At 40.7% G+C, this 16,474-nt stretch overlaps 1 protein-coding gene across 1 annotated transcript; it reads left to right on the top strand.

Moving 5' to 3' along the window:
- The first annotated feature begins 2,983 nt into the window (after positions 1–2,983).
- PARL (presenilin associated rhomboid like) lies at positions 2,984–15,192 on the top strand. The gene is made up of 10 exons (XM_084291929.1): positions 2,984–3,045; positions 3,137–3,341; positions 3,430–3,570; positions 5,427–5,475; positions 7,099–7,194; positions 8,474–8,623; positions 9,713–9,783; positions 11,088–11,189; positions 13,042–13,139; positions 14,867–15,192. The coding sequence occupies exons 1-10, from the start codon at positions 2,999–3,001 to the stop codon at positions 14,979–14,981; spliced, it is 1,074 nt and encodes a 357-aa protein (XP_084148055.1). The 5' UTR covers positions 2,984–2,998; the 3' UTR covers positions 14,982–15,192.
- The last annotated feature ends 1,282 nt before the right edge of the window (positions 15,193–16,474 follow it).

The raw sequence follows: 16,474 nt of genomic DNA, 5'->3' as shown, positions 1-16,474 counted from the left end.
TCTCATTAAAATACTGTAATTTGAAATATTACATGCTTCCAAGTGAGGAAGCTTAGAAGTTAGATTCCACAAAAATACAGATGAACAACCTTCCTCTACCCAGCATGCTTAAAATAACTGTCCAGTATTAATGTGTCAGCTAAAGGTAATATAACACAGAACCACAGAATCATCTAGGTTGGAAGATACCTCCAAGATCACCGAGTCCAACCTCTGACCTAACACTAACAGTCCTCCACTAAACCATATCCCTAAGCTCTACATCTAAACGCCTTTTAAAGACCTCCAGGGATGGTGACTCCACCACTTCCCTGGGCAGCCCATTCCAATGCCTCACAACCCTTTCAGTAAAGAAGTTCTTCCAACCTAAACCTAAATATCCAACCTAAACCTCCCTGGCACAACTTTAGCCCATTCCCCCTTGTCCTGTCACCAGGCACGTGGGAGAATAGACCATCCCCCACCTCGCTACAGCCTCCTGTACCAGAGCTTCCTTTACGGTACCAACAATAACACCCATGAGCTCCATACTGTGTGTAAATATTCCTCACAAGTAAAATGCAGAATGGGTCTGAAACTACAAGGTGATATTTCAATTCAATTTACATGGCAATGTAAAGTGGGAGGATGACTAAACCCTGATGGCACGACATATGACAGATCAGCTGAAGAACATCTTATTTTCCAAACATGCTGAGAAAGCCTCTACTAGTTGGAAAGTGAAGCACACAGTGCTGGTATCTGAATCCTTAGGGGGCAGGCGGTGGGTCTGGTCTCTCAGCAGGGACTGGGAGCCTGGTGAGGCACTTATCGATAGGACATACAGGGCAGGAACAGATAGTCCCTCCTGAAATGCAAGTCTCCAGTGGGTAAAACAACAGCCAGAGGAAGAAACAGAGGGAAGCCATTAATTTGTTTAAACAAATCCACTTTCCTTACATTCTTTATATACTCCCAGCAGCATTTTCCCACTGGCAAAAGAAGCTTTCAAAAGCAGCTTCTTTCAACTACCACAATGTCTATCCCCCTCTTTCAACAAGTATTGCACACACCCGTTCAGGACTTGGTTTTACTAGGTGCTATAAACTTTCACTGTTTATAGAAATGAAATGATAGCACAACTAACAGCAAATATGCTTTGCAACTATTCAAGTATAACTGACCACAAAACAATGTTTTATGTTTAAACAAATACGTAACGTGCCCAGAGCATCATCCCTTGCAAACTTCACCCATAGGCCATATACAACTAAGGTCTGTAATGTGATAAAAATAAGCCATGGGGACCAAAAAGAACACCTTAGTCTGAAAAACAGCACAGCCAAACTGTATGGGGTTTGAACACAGGACGGGAAGAGTTAACAAATAAAAACATTTAAGCCACTTAAACAAACAAAACACTCCTGATAAGGTCCCTGGAAAAAAAAAAAAAAAAAAAAAAAAGTGATAAAAGACTCTAAGCTGCCAAGTTAAATCAAACATTTCTTTTTACTTCTTTTTAATTTTGTTGCATAGAAAAACAGGGAGCTGATTACCACAGTTTTCATGTACCTATATATGTGTGTTTTTTAACACCAGCAACATATAGCTTTCAATCTGCTAAGCATTGCTTTATTCAAGCAAATCCCAAGGCTGACCCATGACCAACAGTGCAATTAGAAAGAGATAAAATACAGACTTAAATACAGTGCTATAGCACATAAGCAGCCCTCCATCACAAGCTTATAGAGGTTTCCTCAGGTCATGGCCTTGACTTAAGAAGGTAAAATCTTTCACGTGTTAAGAAAAAGGGAAAAGAGATACAACCTCAACTGCTTTCCCCTCTACTTCCAAATGATTTGACTTTGTCACTGTATTCTTGAAGCAGATAAGCTTGCTAATATTCTAATCAAGCCTGTAGTCACCAGTCACCTGAAGTTCCTAAAACATACAAATCTTCCCAGCTTGCTATTAACTTTCCTTCCATACAATGAATTATAGAACTGAGGCTGGAGGGAACTTCAGCAGACAGCGCTGTCCCACCTCCTGCTGCAGCACCGCCGCGCAGATGGGCCGGGTGGCTCGGGGCTTGTCCAGTCAAAACAAAACCGACTCCAAGGCTGCAGGTTACACAACCGCTTTGCATGTGAAATGCTTTCCTCACACCCATGCGGGACCTTTCCTGCAGCAGCATGTGACTCCCTCCTGGTGCACACCTCAGATAACCCGCTGCTTCTTCAACTGCTTCGTTTCGGCAGCTCCGCTCGCTCATGCCTGAGCCGTGCCTGGCACGCACCGCGCCCATGCCAACGGACATAACCAGAAAGGCGCACACCGCTTCTTCAAACTCCATTAAGCAATTTACAAAGCGAACACATTTATTTATTTATTTATTTATTTATTTATTTATTTATTTATTTATTTATTTATTTATTTATTTCGCTGTCGGTCTTCGTCAGCCCCGCTCCCGTCAGTCAAACCCCCGGGCACACCGCTTCTTCAAACTCCATTAAGCAATTTACAAAGCGAACACATTTATTTATTTATTTATTTATTTATTTATTTATTTATTTATTTATTTCGCTGTCGGTCTTCGTCAGCCCCGCTCCCGTCAGTCAAACCCCCGGGCACACCGCTTCTTCAAACTCCATTAAGCAATTTACAAAGCGAACACATTTATTTATTTATTTATTTATTTATTTATTTATTTATTTATTTATTTATTTATTTATTTCGCTGTCGGTCTTCGTCAGCCCCGCTCCCGTCAGTCAAACCCCCGGGCGGCCCCTCCCTCACGCCCCTCCCAACATGGCGGCCCCTCCTTCCCACCTCCCCTCCCAACATGGCGGCCCCTCCTTCCCACCTCCCCTCCCAACATGGCGGCCCCTCCTTCCCACCTCCCCTCCCAACATGGCGGCCCCTCCGGGGCGGGCTGGGCTGAGGCAGTTTCCCCCGGCCGCGCCCGCAAGATGGCGGCCGGCCGCCCCGGAAGCGCTCGGCGGGCGGGGAGGCGCCCAAGATGGCGTGGTGGTGCTGGGCCCGCGCCGCCGGCCCGCGGGCGCACAGGTATGGCCGGGCCGGGGCGGGGCGGGAGGGAACGGGCCGGGAGCGGGGGGTGCATCCCGGCTCCCCGCCCCACCGCTGTCTCCCCCCGCAGGCTGACGGTGCTGCTGGAGCCGCGCCGGGGGTTCCGGCGGGCGCGGCCGCGAACCGAGGAGCCCCCCCCCGCCGCCGCCGCCGAGCCGCCCGCCGCTGAGGCGCGCCCCGCACCGCCCCGCCGCAGCCTCTGCCCGCCGCCGCCCGCCCGCGCCGGCCGCCCCCCGGCCCGCCGCCTCGTCAGGCCGCTGCTGTTCGCCGTGGGGGTGAGTGGCTCGGCGGGCGGGGAGGGAGCCGGCGGAGGCCCGGCCTCGGGCCGCCGGCCCGGGCTGAGGCTGTCCCGCCGTTGCCCAGTTCACAGGCACCGCATTCGGGGCCGCTGCCATCTGGCAGTACGAGGCGCTCAAGGCCCGGGTCCAGACGTATTTCGAGGGAGCTCGGGCGGACTGGCTGGACAGAATCCGCCCGCAGAAGAGGGGCGACTTCAGAAAGCAGGTACGTGTGCCTGCACCGAGTATGGCTCAGGCTTGTAACGCCGAGAGGGGACAGGCGCCCAGCAAACTGCTCCTCATTCTAAGCAAATTACGTTACTTTGTTCCAGGAAAAATAATGGTAGAACCAGCGATAACAAACTAATTCACAGCATCACTGCGCAACCCACATAGCAGACAAACGCCACGGTCACCCTGAAATGTGTGGAGGAGAGGTCAGGAGTAGTCAGTAAATAGCTAAAGAATACACCTTTTGCTTCTTCACTATCAAAAACTTCAAATTGCCATTTTTAAGCCTTCTCAAAACCAAACTTGAGCTCCCAGAGGTGATGGAACTGGCTTAAATTCTGGACAATAAGCGTATTTCCTTGTTTTTGAATGAAACGCATTCAGATTTTCAGACTTTACTGCACAAACCATCAGGGTTTGAGGGGCTTTTGTAATGAAAGCCAAGGTTTCCATCCAGCTACTTCACTTTGACATTTGGGCAGTAAGAACAACGTAACTGCTGCAAGACTTGTACAGTTAGTTGGCATCCCAGAAGATACCAGTCATTCACTGTTCAGTTAAGCATATTTAAAACTAAAAAATACACGTGTGTTTCAAGGTTACTGCTGTAGCATGTGGCAGACCAGGCTTGTTCTGGTTGCTTTTTTGAGGGAGGTGGGGCCGCTGGAGGAACATGGTGTCCTGGATGGCACACGGGAGCTGGTTTTGTAATGCCAAGTGTGTGCGCTGTGGTACTTTTTTCCAAATGGGCATGCTTTCCTGCTCAGTTTATATGAAGTGCAGGTGAGATTATGACTGCCCCTGAATTATATGTCAAATAGTTTGGGTTTTGTACTTCTGGTTTCCTTCAAAACCTGAAGGGAAAGATTTGCTGACTAGCTATCCAGAAATAAAACCACCCTGTTGTTAATAGGCTTAAATTCCCAGCCCCTGTCTTCAGTAGGTAAGTTCTGGTTTTAGATTCAGGAACTCCCAATAGACTCTGAGAGCATTCTATTACTGTGTTATAGGAAAATCATCTTAGTTTATGGTCTTTGTACTGGAGAAATTGGTAGGAGATACTGATATCTGTCCTGTGCCAGAGCATTAAACAAAAAATGCAGTGAAGCTGTTACACAGGTACCAGGTCGCACACAGGTAGTTTCATAGAGCATTATTTCTTCCTGCCTCCAGCCTATAACTGAGTTTTTGACGTTGCCCCCATTGATATGATTGGAAGGTCGTGGAGCTAGCAAGAAAATACTTGTCCAAAATAATTCGGAAAGCTTAAAAAGGGAAAGCGGGGGATGGAATTTGCATGTGGGCTGACTGCACTCAAAATAAACTTTTTCAGGGGTTTTAAACTTGAAGGAGGGCTGGGTGAGCTGGACGCAAGGGGGAATGGATTCCACATCTTGTGAGCCACCTCTGCAAAAGTGACCCTGGCACAAAAGTGGAATCTCTGAAAGGTGGGTGGTGTGATGTTAGATAGCATTAGGGTGAGGCTTAGTCGAGGCAAGGTCGATGCTATCTTTGGTAACCTGCTAAAGTAAGCATTATGGGCTATATCCTTCTTCAGTACAAGCAGAGGTAACCCTGCAAAAAGTTCTGCAAAATGCTATAACCTCATTCTTTTTGAAGAAACTCTTGATCTACTCTTGGATATTAAATGAGAAGGAAAGTAGAACTACTCTTGAGTAAGGAAATGCTGACTTGAAAAGCTAAATCACTAAGAAAAATAACAAGTTTGAAGCTGATTTCCTTGACAGATTTCAAACAAATGCTTTTCTTAAAAAGGTAGACCTTTCTGTGACTATTTCTGAAATGGCAAATACCCCACAATGGCGCTGATGAATACCAATTCTGTTTCAGGTTAACAGCTGGTGGAATAACCTGACTGAGGGTCAGCGGACTGTGACAGGTTTGTGTTAGCTTACAAGTATTAGACATTCACAGGAAGAGAAATATGGCAAACAGGTACAGTATGTTAAAACAGATGGCTTTCATACCACGTTTAGGTTGTTAGGCACCAAGCATGTGTAAACTTGTACCTGCACATATGTGGTTTCTGCTACACTTCTTTCTCAGAATCTATTTTTATATGCATCAAAAATTCCTGTGCATCTGTGTGAGATTGAAGAGGATTAGCTAGAATCCTACCCCTGGAATGTTTTTTTTTCAGGAACCGCAGAAAAACAGAAAATACTTTTAGAAGTAACATGAGCTAGTTACGTGCTTTTTCCATGCAATTTTGTAAGCACTGTCTTGAAAGATTAGGTAATTGTGTGATTTTTCTCACCCAACAAAGGTTGGCTGGAATTGCGTACTCTGTTAAATAGTATGGCTGTGTTCACCACCACAGGGAGGAATATAACATTATGCTATGTTATTTATTTTTCTACATTGTACAATGACTTGAATTACTTTTCAACCTCCAGTCAGGTCACAATACAAATAAGCGTTGCATTGGGTCTGGAGGGTGAAGACTCCTATTCTTTGGAGCATCTCTCAACATCTGGTTAATCTAATAAACTATCTAAATTCTAGCTGGTGTATCCTGAGCCATTGGGATACTTGCCCTTGACTGCCATCACAAGATTGGGCTTACTGTACCGAAACGGTTGATGGTTCTTTGACATCTTGATGCAGCATACAAGGAAAATATTTCCTCTAACATCATGGAATAAGATAGAGTGTCAAGAGATGTATAGAAGTTTTGGTTCTAGGACTTACACATTGCAGTTTCTCACCATTCTTACGTTTTGTTACAAACTTCAAATAGAGAATCATTATGTGATATTTACTATTCTGTAAAGGAAGCACAATTTTCCCCTTAAATGTTTTTAGCTATTGTAAAATGCTGTAAATGGCTGTTCCTATAATAATAGAGGAGGCACCGTAAACAAGAAACAAATTTGCATCTCAGTATTCCTAATATTGTATATTCTCTTTTAAACTAAAATAAGACCACAGTAAACATCTGAAGTAAAAAATCGTGTGTTTGCATCTCACAGGGATGACTATGCTTTAGCAATGCCAAGTCAACTTTTTACGCTTCATATTTAACTGGTATTATAGAATCCCTTCAAACCCAAACCTGTCTGTAAAGTGGAAGGGATGTATACTGCATGTTTGTATGGTTCCCTTAGCCTTCTCTCCTCCATGTGCAGTTAAGTGCAGCTGGTTGGTGGTATTTGGGAATAAGCAGCTAGAGGCAAGAAATGGACCTCTTTTAGCTGTTTTTTCCTTCATTGGCTCTATAGTGGAACGTAAGTTTGAAACCAGATCTTGAATGTTTTCAGTGCAGATTTCCTGGATTGCCGCATTTGTTACATTGTACGTCAAAATAAAACAGTTGCAATTAAATGTTCTATTTCTAAGATTTCCATTATATAAGCTGAATTCCTGTATTTCTTTTTGCTTTTTCTAAACTCCATAAAGTTTATGGTATGATTTTTTGCAAGTGTACTTATGAATGCCTGTTTACAGTAAGAATTTTGGCATGTTACATTCAAAATTTGTTTATACTTTTCCCTTTCACTAGGTATTATAGCTGCAAATGTCTTCGTATTCTGTTTATGGAGGCTGCCTGGTATGCGACGGATTATGTTTACATATTTCACCTCAGATCCATCCTCCAGTAAGTCAACAGTAATTTGGGTGACTTGTCTATGTTGGTATATAATAGAGCCTTTGATCATACCGCAAAAGCTTGGGATGGTGTTTTGCTTGTGGGTGATGGAGCTGCAGGTAAGCTCAGTCATGCCCAAACACGTCATTTTGTCTAGATAGGAAACTCTTTGAATGGAGAAAAAATCAGAGGTAATGGATCCATTTTGTAGGTTTTTTGTTTCTGTTTTTTTGTTTGTTTGTTTTGTTTTGTTTTTGTTTGTTTTTCTTTTTTTTTTATTTCTTTGAAGAAACCACCACCAGTACTTTTCTAAATACTGTAATATCAGAACTGTTGCCTGGCCTCTTACTGCATTCAGTGGGATGCAGTTCCTGCCTTCCTAAAGATGAAGAGGCACTTCTGTTAGTGATATCAGCCCCAGCTGCTTTCCTGGACAGAACACTAATCATCCCAGTCTTCATAAAACGTTAGTCAGTATGCTATGTACAGGCACCTTGTTTCAAACTCTGGGTGGTCTTGTGTTCCCCCGTCTTGCCAAACAAACAAACTTGGCTTTCGCTGTGTGTGAAATATTTTGAAGAGGTTAACTTAGGGAAGTAAGTTACTAGTATTTAATAGCAGACCAATTAACTTTCATTTCCACAGTAGAGAAAAGAATTAAAAGAATGAGACAAATGTGCATGAGGAAAGTAGTTTCTGCCGAAATGGAAACTCAACCAATTCCCACACTCCAAAGCTAAAGCTAGTTATTATGCAAAGCAGTCATCCCAAACTCTCCTGCTTAAATAATGTTGACCTTTAAACCTGCTAATAGGCTTTTTTTTTTCTTTTTACATTTTCAAGGCTGCTGTTGCACAAAGAACTAGTTTTTCTTTTGAGAAGAAAATTTTCCATTCTGAATCAGTCTTCCTAGTAAAATAATTTTATATAGTTTTTCCTATTAATATAATTAAATCTTTTGGTGTGTACATTTAGCAGAATCTTTCTCTCCAAAGCATAGAACAAGTGTTTTTAGATTGAAATTTTATGTGAAACATTTCCTAGTAGGTAACTGAAACTTTCTAAAGTAGCTGTTCATAGAGCTTGCATATATTTGGGGTGTACTATTTTTCAAGAGGTATTGCATGGAATTTGAAGCTTGTTACATTTTGGGCTTTATTACATAGTTTGTATTTGAGGATTCTAAATACAATTAGCTTATAGTGTCTCTTAATGAATATCTATCTAGTCTGCGTGAGATGTTCAAGTTAACCACTGACTTTTTTTCATTAATTTTTCTTTCTTGTAGGAGCCTTGTGTTCTCCGATGCTGCTCTCTACGTTTAGTCACTTCTCTCTTTTCCACATGGCAGCAAATATGTATGTTTTATGGAGTTTTTCCAGCAGCATTGTCTCTCTTCTGGGATGTGAGCAGTTCATTGCAGTGTATCTTTCTGCTGGTAATGTGAAATACATATATTTGCAACATATAAAAATATGTATTCATGCAAATAAAGTGGACATGGTTAATAAGCATATGATGACAGATAGCAATTATTCAGCCCCACACACTGCTCTATGCTAGCTGCAGTGCTTATTTGCTGTCACATGGAAGTCTGATGGCTTTAGGGTACTGGGCTTCAAAATACCATGAAAATCCAAGTATCTGTTTTTCAGTCATACTTAGTTACTGTACTGGGTTGGGCTGGGATGGAGTTAACTTTCCCTGCAGCAGCCCATACAGTGCTGTGCTCTGCACTTGTAGCTAGAACAGCACTGGTATCACACCAGTGTTGTCTCCTGCTGAGCAGTGCTGGCACAGCATCAGGACTCGCTCTAATCCCCCAGAGCCAGCAGGCTGGGGGTGGACAAGAGGGGAGGAGGGAACATTACCAGGGCAGCTGACCTAAACCAACCAAAGGGATATTCCATACCATATGTCACACTCAGCAATAAAAGGTGGAAAAAGGAAGAAGAGAGGAGGGGCAGGCTCTCATGAAAACGTCTGTCCTCCCGAACAATGGCTATGTGCATTGAGGCCCTGCTTCAAGGACGTGGTCAAGCATCACTCACTGGTGGGAAGTAGAGAGCAATTTCTTTCCTCTGCACTTCCGCACGGCCTTTACTTGTTTTTTCCCCTTTTCCCTTTGGCATTATTATTTAGTTCATACTAATTTTCCTGTGATAATTATTTTTCCTTTAATTAAATTATCCTTATCTCAACCCATGAGGTTTTTTTCCTTTTCTTCTTCCCTTCCTCTTCTGAGGGGGGGAGTGAGAGCGGTTGTGGTAGAGTTCAGGTGCCTAGCAAGGTAAAACCACCACAGTCACCAAAACAAAATAGCTCTTAGAGCAGACATACGGGAATTTCCTATGAAAAGTTTACAGTTTATTCAAGTTTTTTAAAAAAAAAAAAAAAAAAAAGCTTTAGCTTTTAGCTAATGGCTAAAGAAGCCATTAGCTTCTTTAGAATGTACCAATGACGTTTAGCTTTCTGATGCTTGCCTGCATTGCAGATGTGGTTTCTAATTGTCGCTTTACCTTTCTAGGTGTTGTCTCTACTTTTGTCAGCTATGTTGCTAAAATGGCCACTGGGAAGTTTGAACCATCCCTTGGAGCTGTGAGTATCTAGAATATAAGAGACGCTATATAGTTTCTAATGTTAGTTTCATAGCCTGCTGTCTTCTTGTCTTCTTTTACCTGCTTAAAATAATATATTCTGTATGATAGAAACAAGGAAGGGTTACTGAAACCAAGCAATCCAGTAGTTACTCCTGTGCAAGAACTTGGCTATTCTTAAAATATTTCAACTCTTGCAGTGACAGCCCAGAACTACCAGATGTTGTAGTGGGTTGTAAATGAGTGCTTAATGAGCAGGACCTTGCGTCACTGAGCAGAGAGTTCAGTTCTACAACTTATTTCAAAACTGTTACTATATAATTGTGTATAATTGTCTCCTCTGAAAACACTACTTTTGAAAGAAATCATGTAACCAGTCAGAGTCAGCATGGGATGCTAGTGGAAGCTATAGGGAATACCGTGCAGAAAGCAGCACTGCTGCCCAAAGTCTTACTACGTGAAGGGTACGAGGTAGGTTGAGGATGTGTTATGGTTGTCTGTTCTTTACAGGTATTTTTAGTACTATAAGGTTTTAAAACACTGAACTTGCTATAAATTTGAAGTGAACCTAGCCATTTGCCAAGTTTTACAGTCTTCCTCTTTTACTAAACATTTAGCTTTTAACAAAGGTTTTTGTTTTTCAATGGGAATGAGAAATGTTACCGGAAGTCTCTAAGAGTTTTGTTAATGCTGTCTTATTTTCCCTTTATTTTATGAATAAATTATATCTGGAGCAAGTCGCTTTCCATGTGACTTTCCACTTCTTTTACTGAGTTGAACTTACTGAAATTGACACGTTGCATTAGTTTATGGTATTCACAGCCTTTCCATTGAGAATTTTCAAGAGATAGAAAAGCCTGCAGTCACTTCAGTACAGACCAGGGATTTGTTGTTTCATTAATGAAAGACTTCTTGTTCCTGTCCCTCTTACTTCCGTTGTTTTGTTTGGCACAAGCTTCAGACAGAATCCCTTCTGAAGTGTTTGGGTCTGATTTAATGCATATAAAAATTTCTATAGAGCTCGCTAGAAAAAGCATGTTAACATTAGATATCTTAAGAATGGGATTTTTTTTTCTTGATTATTGGAGGCTAGGTAAGAGCATGAGTTTTTCCCAGTATTTGTAGTTTTTGACATTAAAGTCTTATTTTTGTTCTCAACGCTGCTGTGATACTTCATGACCTATCACAGGGCTGTGTTAGAAAAAATAATGAAAGCCAAAAGGAAAAAGGCTCACATTCAGAAAAATATTTTTACCCTTACGTAATATCTCGGCTTACTTCTAATATATTTTAATGTTTTTACAGTCAGGAGCTATAATGACTGTCCTTGCAGCTGTATGTACAAAGATGCCTGAAGCAAAACTAGCAATCATATTTCTTCCAATGTTCACATTTACAGCAGGAAGTGTAAGTACCTTTGAACTTCAAAAGAAATCCTACACTTAAAACGCTTTTTTGTGTGCCTATCCCTTATCTTAAGGCATGTCCTCTTCATTTGAGTTTCTAAGTTGTTAAATTTGCTTTGAAAAAGACTACAAGGTCATGGAAGGCCTGGAGACTGATTCTGAGTTAACGCAGCCTGGCAGAGTCACTTACACAAGCGTGCAGTGATTTCAGAATTATCTTAAATTTCATCCTCTCCATGGGTGTGTTGCGAATCTGATACTAAGACGTGAAGGAAATTGGGAGTTCTTCTGTCTGAGGACTATGTGCATAAACTGTTCAGACATTAGAAAGATATAAGTCTTTCTGAAGGGCAATATTTTGCATAGCAATAGTTATTACAGACTAATATTTAGATTCTCTTTTTGAAGTAAGATTGGTCAAGACTGAGAAAACAGAGTCTTGCGTCTCAAGGGAAATAACATTCTAGCACTGGAAGAACACCTCCTGTTGATACTTGCAAGAACATTCTTGGGTTAGAAATAAACTGTTGAGACTTCCCTTTATGTGTACTACTAGCAGTCCATTTTTCATTAAATGCTTTGAGATGTGTTCATACACATACCATTTAAGAAAAGCTTCTCATGTATATTTTGACTTGCTCGAATAAGTTAATTGCCTGTGGTCCACCACTTAACAGTTGCTTTCCTATGTTACCTAAGGCTGTTAATCTTTGTCTTCCTAAGCTGATGCAGTTTATTATTTTTTGTAAATACAGCTTACAGATTTCAACAATGTTCTCAAATATAGCCTTCATGTTTTTTGTGCCCTTCTGTTTGAGTTATGTGATATGTTATGGTGTTGTTAGTTTTTTGCATGCTAATGTTCAATTGCATCTTTCCTGAAAAGAAACCAGGGTGAAAGTACTGTCAGAGCCACAGATAGCATTGCCGTGAGGAAGCACTCATTACAACAGTAAATAAAGAACAACACTGGCTATTATGGTGTAAATCTCAGAATATTTTCTGATACAGCCTTTAAATGCTAGAAGTTCTTAGTAATTTCTAAACTTAATGTATTCCTATAGCCTACCTCATGTATACTGTAATGGGCTTTTAAAAGAAAAAAGCCAATATAGCAACATAGCTGCTATTTTAACACCTATGCTCAAGGAAGGAAATTCTACTTAAAGTAACACTTCATCCTAATGTTACTTCTGTCAGTCTCTTGAAATGATGCATTCAGTAAAACGTTGCATAATTACAACTATGGTGGTTTGTGTCTCCTGAGGATGTTAAACTCCTGCTCATGTTTCTTGCCACAGAATTATTCACTGTCATCCTGATTTTCTTCCTTCTAACAGATGGGTCATTTAGGAAAGTGTGACTATCAATAGCTGTCAGAGGGGAAGACAGGGATGCTGCCCCACATTGTTCTGTCCAGTAGAGGGTTGTGTCATTCAGCTATGTCAGAATTAGTGAATGAGAATACTACTCTTTTTTATTTTATGGTGTCTTTTATGACTGTACTACTTCCCAGGTAGTTTTCTCTTTTTCTCTGACCTAAGTTTAGGAGATATACTGACCTAAGATTAAAATATACATAGTTGTAGAAATAAAGCTTTGAACAAATAGATTATTTGAGAAGACAACGTTCCTATCCACCATTATTCTGTGGTTGCTCATGACTGTATTTTGGCACTACAGTACAGCTAACAGACCGAGTCCATTTTTTAAATTTTTTATAGTGTTTGCATTGATAAAAAGTTTAAGGGATGCTTTTTGATCCAGAAGTTTGCTGTGTATAAAGCTTTGTTACCAGTGCTCGTTATATACTGTGTCTGATCCTTTCTGTTCCATGTTCTCTTCCTTTCCAGGCTTTAAAAGCCATAATTGCATTTGACACTGCAGGGCTTGCTCTAGGCTGGAGATTTTTTGACCATGCTGCACATCTAGGGGGAGCTCTATTTGGAATGTAAGTCTGGTTTATATTTAAACTCCTCCTATTCACTTTCTGAATACTCACAAATTTGCTTTCTTCCTGCACTTTCCTAATTTAGAAGCTGAACTGTCTTGAAATGACAGGTTAAACATTTGATTGTCCTGTCACTGTAGCCTGGACTGTCTTTCTCTGTCCTGCTCTCTCCCCAGAACATTGAAGAGGGTCACAGGACTGAGTAGATTCTCACAAAACACGGCATGGACAAATTAAAACATCTCTTGAGTTGAAGAGCTAACAAAATCCTCATGTATGAATGTTTGTTTCTAATTATCAGTTTAGAAAGAGCTGAATGAGAATGAGCTGAGGCCAAGTTCTTCAAACAGCCTCTACTGTTGTTTATCAGTGTTGCTGCTTTCATCTTTTTGTGAAGCCTAATTGGGAAGAACTACTACAAACTAGTTTCTAGCAAACAGTTCTGCATTGTTCATGTTTGAACTGTATTACCTAATGAGTTTTTCCCCTTTTCACACCGACTGTTGTCTTAACTTGCACACTTATTGCTAAGAGCATTTTTAAACATAGGTTAAAAGCCTACCCGAATTTTAACTAGGACAGATTAAAAAAATGAATTTAAAGCTTGATGCAGAAGTGTGCCCAGTGAGTTTATTCTGCAGCAAACTTATCAAGGAACTTAGGATCACTTGGAAATTTGCAGAATGCTGTTCCTTTGATCTTTTCATGAGATCAGACTGCACAGTGATTAACACAGTTTGTTCACACAGTGTGACTAGTCTGGAAGATATATTCTAGAAGTTGGAAAGTACTAATTTTGGTTTCCAGACTGGTTTGCCTGTGCTTGCTGTTTACTTTAGTGTAAGTTTTGCTCTGCACAGCCTGTTTTCCACCCTTTCTCTGGCATCACAGAGGCAGTTGGTGTAGACTTGCCAATTTGTAGCTACTTCCTACCTTGATGCAGCTATACCAGCTGCTCATTTCAATACAGACTTGTATATTATTAAAATATGATAGCAGATGCAGTAAAGACAAGTTTTACAAGTAACTTTCATATATGTGTGCATATACTTTCTACTCAGTGATCATCTTGGCCACTTCATCCTTAAACAGGGCCACTAGCTCCCAGATTGAACTGCATGTTTTCTATACATTGCTTCACAGACAATTGTCAACATCTTTTTATGTTATTGCTTCCCTTTCCACTTCTCCCTCTCCTGTCCTCCATAACCTCCCCTGCTTAATCACTTATATCTATACAAAACTGTATGAAAATCAGTATAAATGGATTCAGAACACTTCAATAGATTAATTCTTCACTGAGTTGTTTATAGTGGAAAATTCACTTTAAAGGAGTGTGGCTGTTTATGTTTCTGTTGTCTTTACATGCAAGAAAAATACCTTTTATCTGGTGGGGGTAGTAAGGATTAGCACAAGCAACTGTACTCTTTTAACAGTGTTAAATGGAAGTAGGTTTTGTATCTTTTTAAATAGAATTCATGAGAGCATGAAATTGGAAGGTGTTCATGCCTTTAATGCTCAGCACCAAGACAAGCAAGGACATAAAAGTTAAATGGAGTCAAGAGAACAAGTGGCTTAGCTAACATCACTGCTCTCCAAGAACGTTACTTGTGCCTCAGTTTAATCTTGTCTACTGTTACAAGCATCTAGCTGCCTTTAGTGATCAGTCTGTTCCTCAGGTGCTGAGAAAAGTTGCAGTTAAATTTAACTAGTACTTTCTTTCTCAGGTGGTATGTGACTTACGGTCATGAGCTCATATGGAAGAACAGAGAACCTCTGGTGAAAGCTTGGCATGAAATGAGGACAAAGAACACAGGAAAAGGAGGTGGAAGATCTAATTAACCCTAATCATGGAGGTTCCTTGTGCTGAAGTGGTATATTACTTGAAGACCTGGGATTGAATTGGTTTTGAAGGTGGTTGGTTTTTTTTGCTACTCCATATTAGAAACCTCAGCTCCTTAGAGGCCTAACATAAACTACAGTTACAGAAATGCATATCAATAGAAAATGAACTCTGACAAAGGTGGAACAATAAAGATTTTTATCCTATTTCCCTGCAGTAGCAGCCTGTGTTATATTTTTAAAAGATGCACAAAGCTTTCCAATAAAGTTGTCAACAACCTGTAAGTTTAGTATAGCTGGTTAATACTTAGCAAGGTACCTATTTGAAAAATTGAGGGAGTTAACAGATCCGTATCCCCTGGTGTCCACCAGTCAACACTGGGTGCTTGTCTAGATTTAGACATAGCCTAATTGGACTCAGCATAATGCTACTATGATGAAGTTCGGTGGTCTTTATCATCAAAAAGATTGGGTTAGTTAAGACAATGGTCCCTTCTGATCTAAACTTGAAATACACGAAGCAATACTGACAGGTTTGTACAGGTAGACATAGCCTACATCCTGGTTAATGGTCCAGCTTTATTCCTCAGCTTATTCAATGTCTTAACATCTGTGCTTCCAAGATGCTGTTGTATGTTGTTACACTTCACTAACAAGGTATCTGTTCATCTCTTTCATAATTGTGAGTGGAAGAATTTCCTACACTGGGGTTTTAAACATTTTTACCTTAAATTATACTGCTTTCTCTCTCTTCTACTGCATTAATCTTTAAGTTGTGCTCTCTTGGTAGATTTAAGTTTTTTTGTAAGAATTTCAGAACAGTAACATTTGATTCAGAATCTGCTGTTAAAAAAGAAATAAGCAGCTCCAATGAAAATGGAGTGAGATCAATAATACTGTAATCAGAAGCCACTGCTAAATTAAGATTGGCCACAGTACTGTGATCAATGTTCCTAATTATACAAATAAAAACACAAGTTGAATCTTGGGTCTGCTACCACTCTGTGCCTGTCCCTTGCAAGAGGCTGAGGAGTCCGCCCAGATACAAACTAGGGGAAACAAACCCTTAACTCCATGCTGTAGGTTAGATTAGTCATTCCAGATGGACTGACCTGCTGAGGAACATGCTGCATTTTTAAGGTCTACTTGTTTGCACTTTTTTTTTTAAAAACAGTTAAGCATAGTGCATTACAGAAATCACATTTTCTGCATGTGTAAACAACAGTGCTAAACAGCACCAGCTGTTGTGATTGAGTACAAACTTGCTGTGAACTCACATACTGTCATAGACTAGTGCTCAGTCCGTCATCTTACTTAATAAAACTTAAAGCATTTTTTCCTCCCTTGGAAAATGAGACACTTTGATTTGTTCATTTAATTATCTGTTTACTTAGATGCTTAAAATGAAAGAGTACCTACTGTACCTTTTGCTCAATGCCAGAAGCTTTCCGGCTTCACATTTCTAATCCTTTTCCATTCTCCCTCCTTTTCTC

This window comes from Netta rufina (assembly GCF_964035555.1).
Source record: "Netta rufina genome assembly, chromosome: 9".
NCBI lineage: Eukaryota > Metazoa > Chordata > Aves > Anseriformes > Anatidae > Netta > Netta rufina.
The sequence above is the reverse complement of the archived record's forward strand: the minus strand, read 5'-3'. Positions and strand labels throughout refer to the sequence as shown.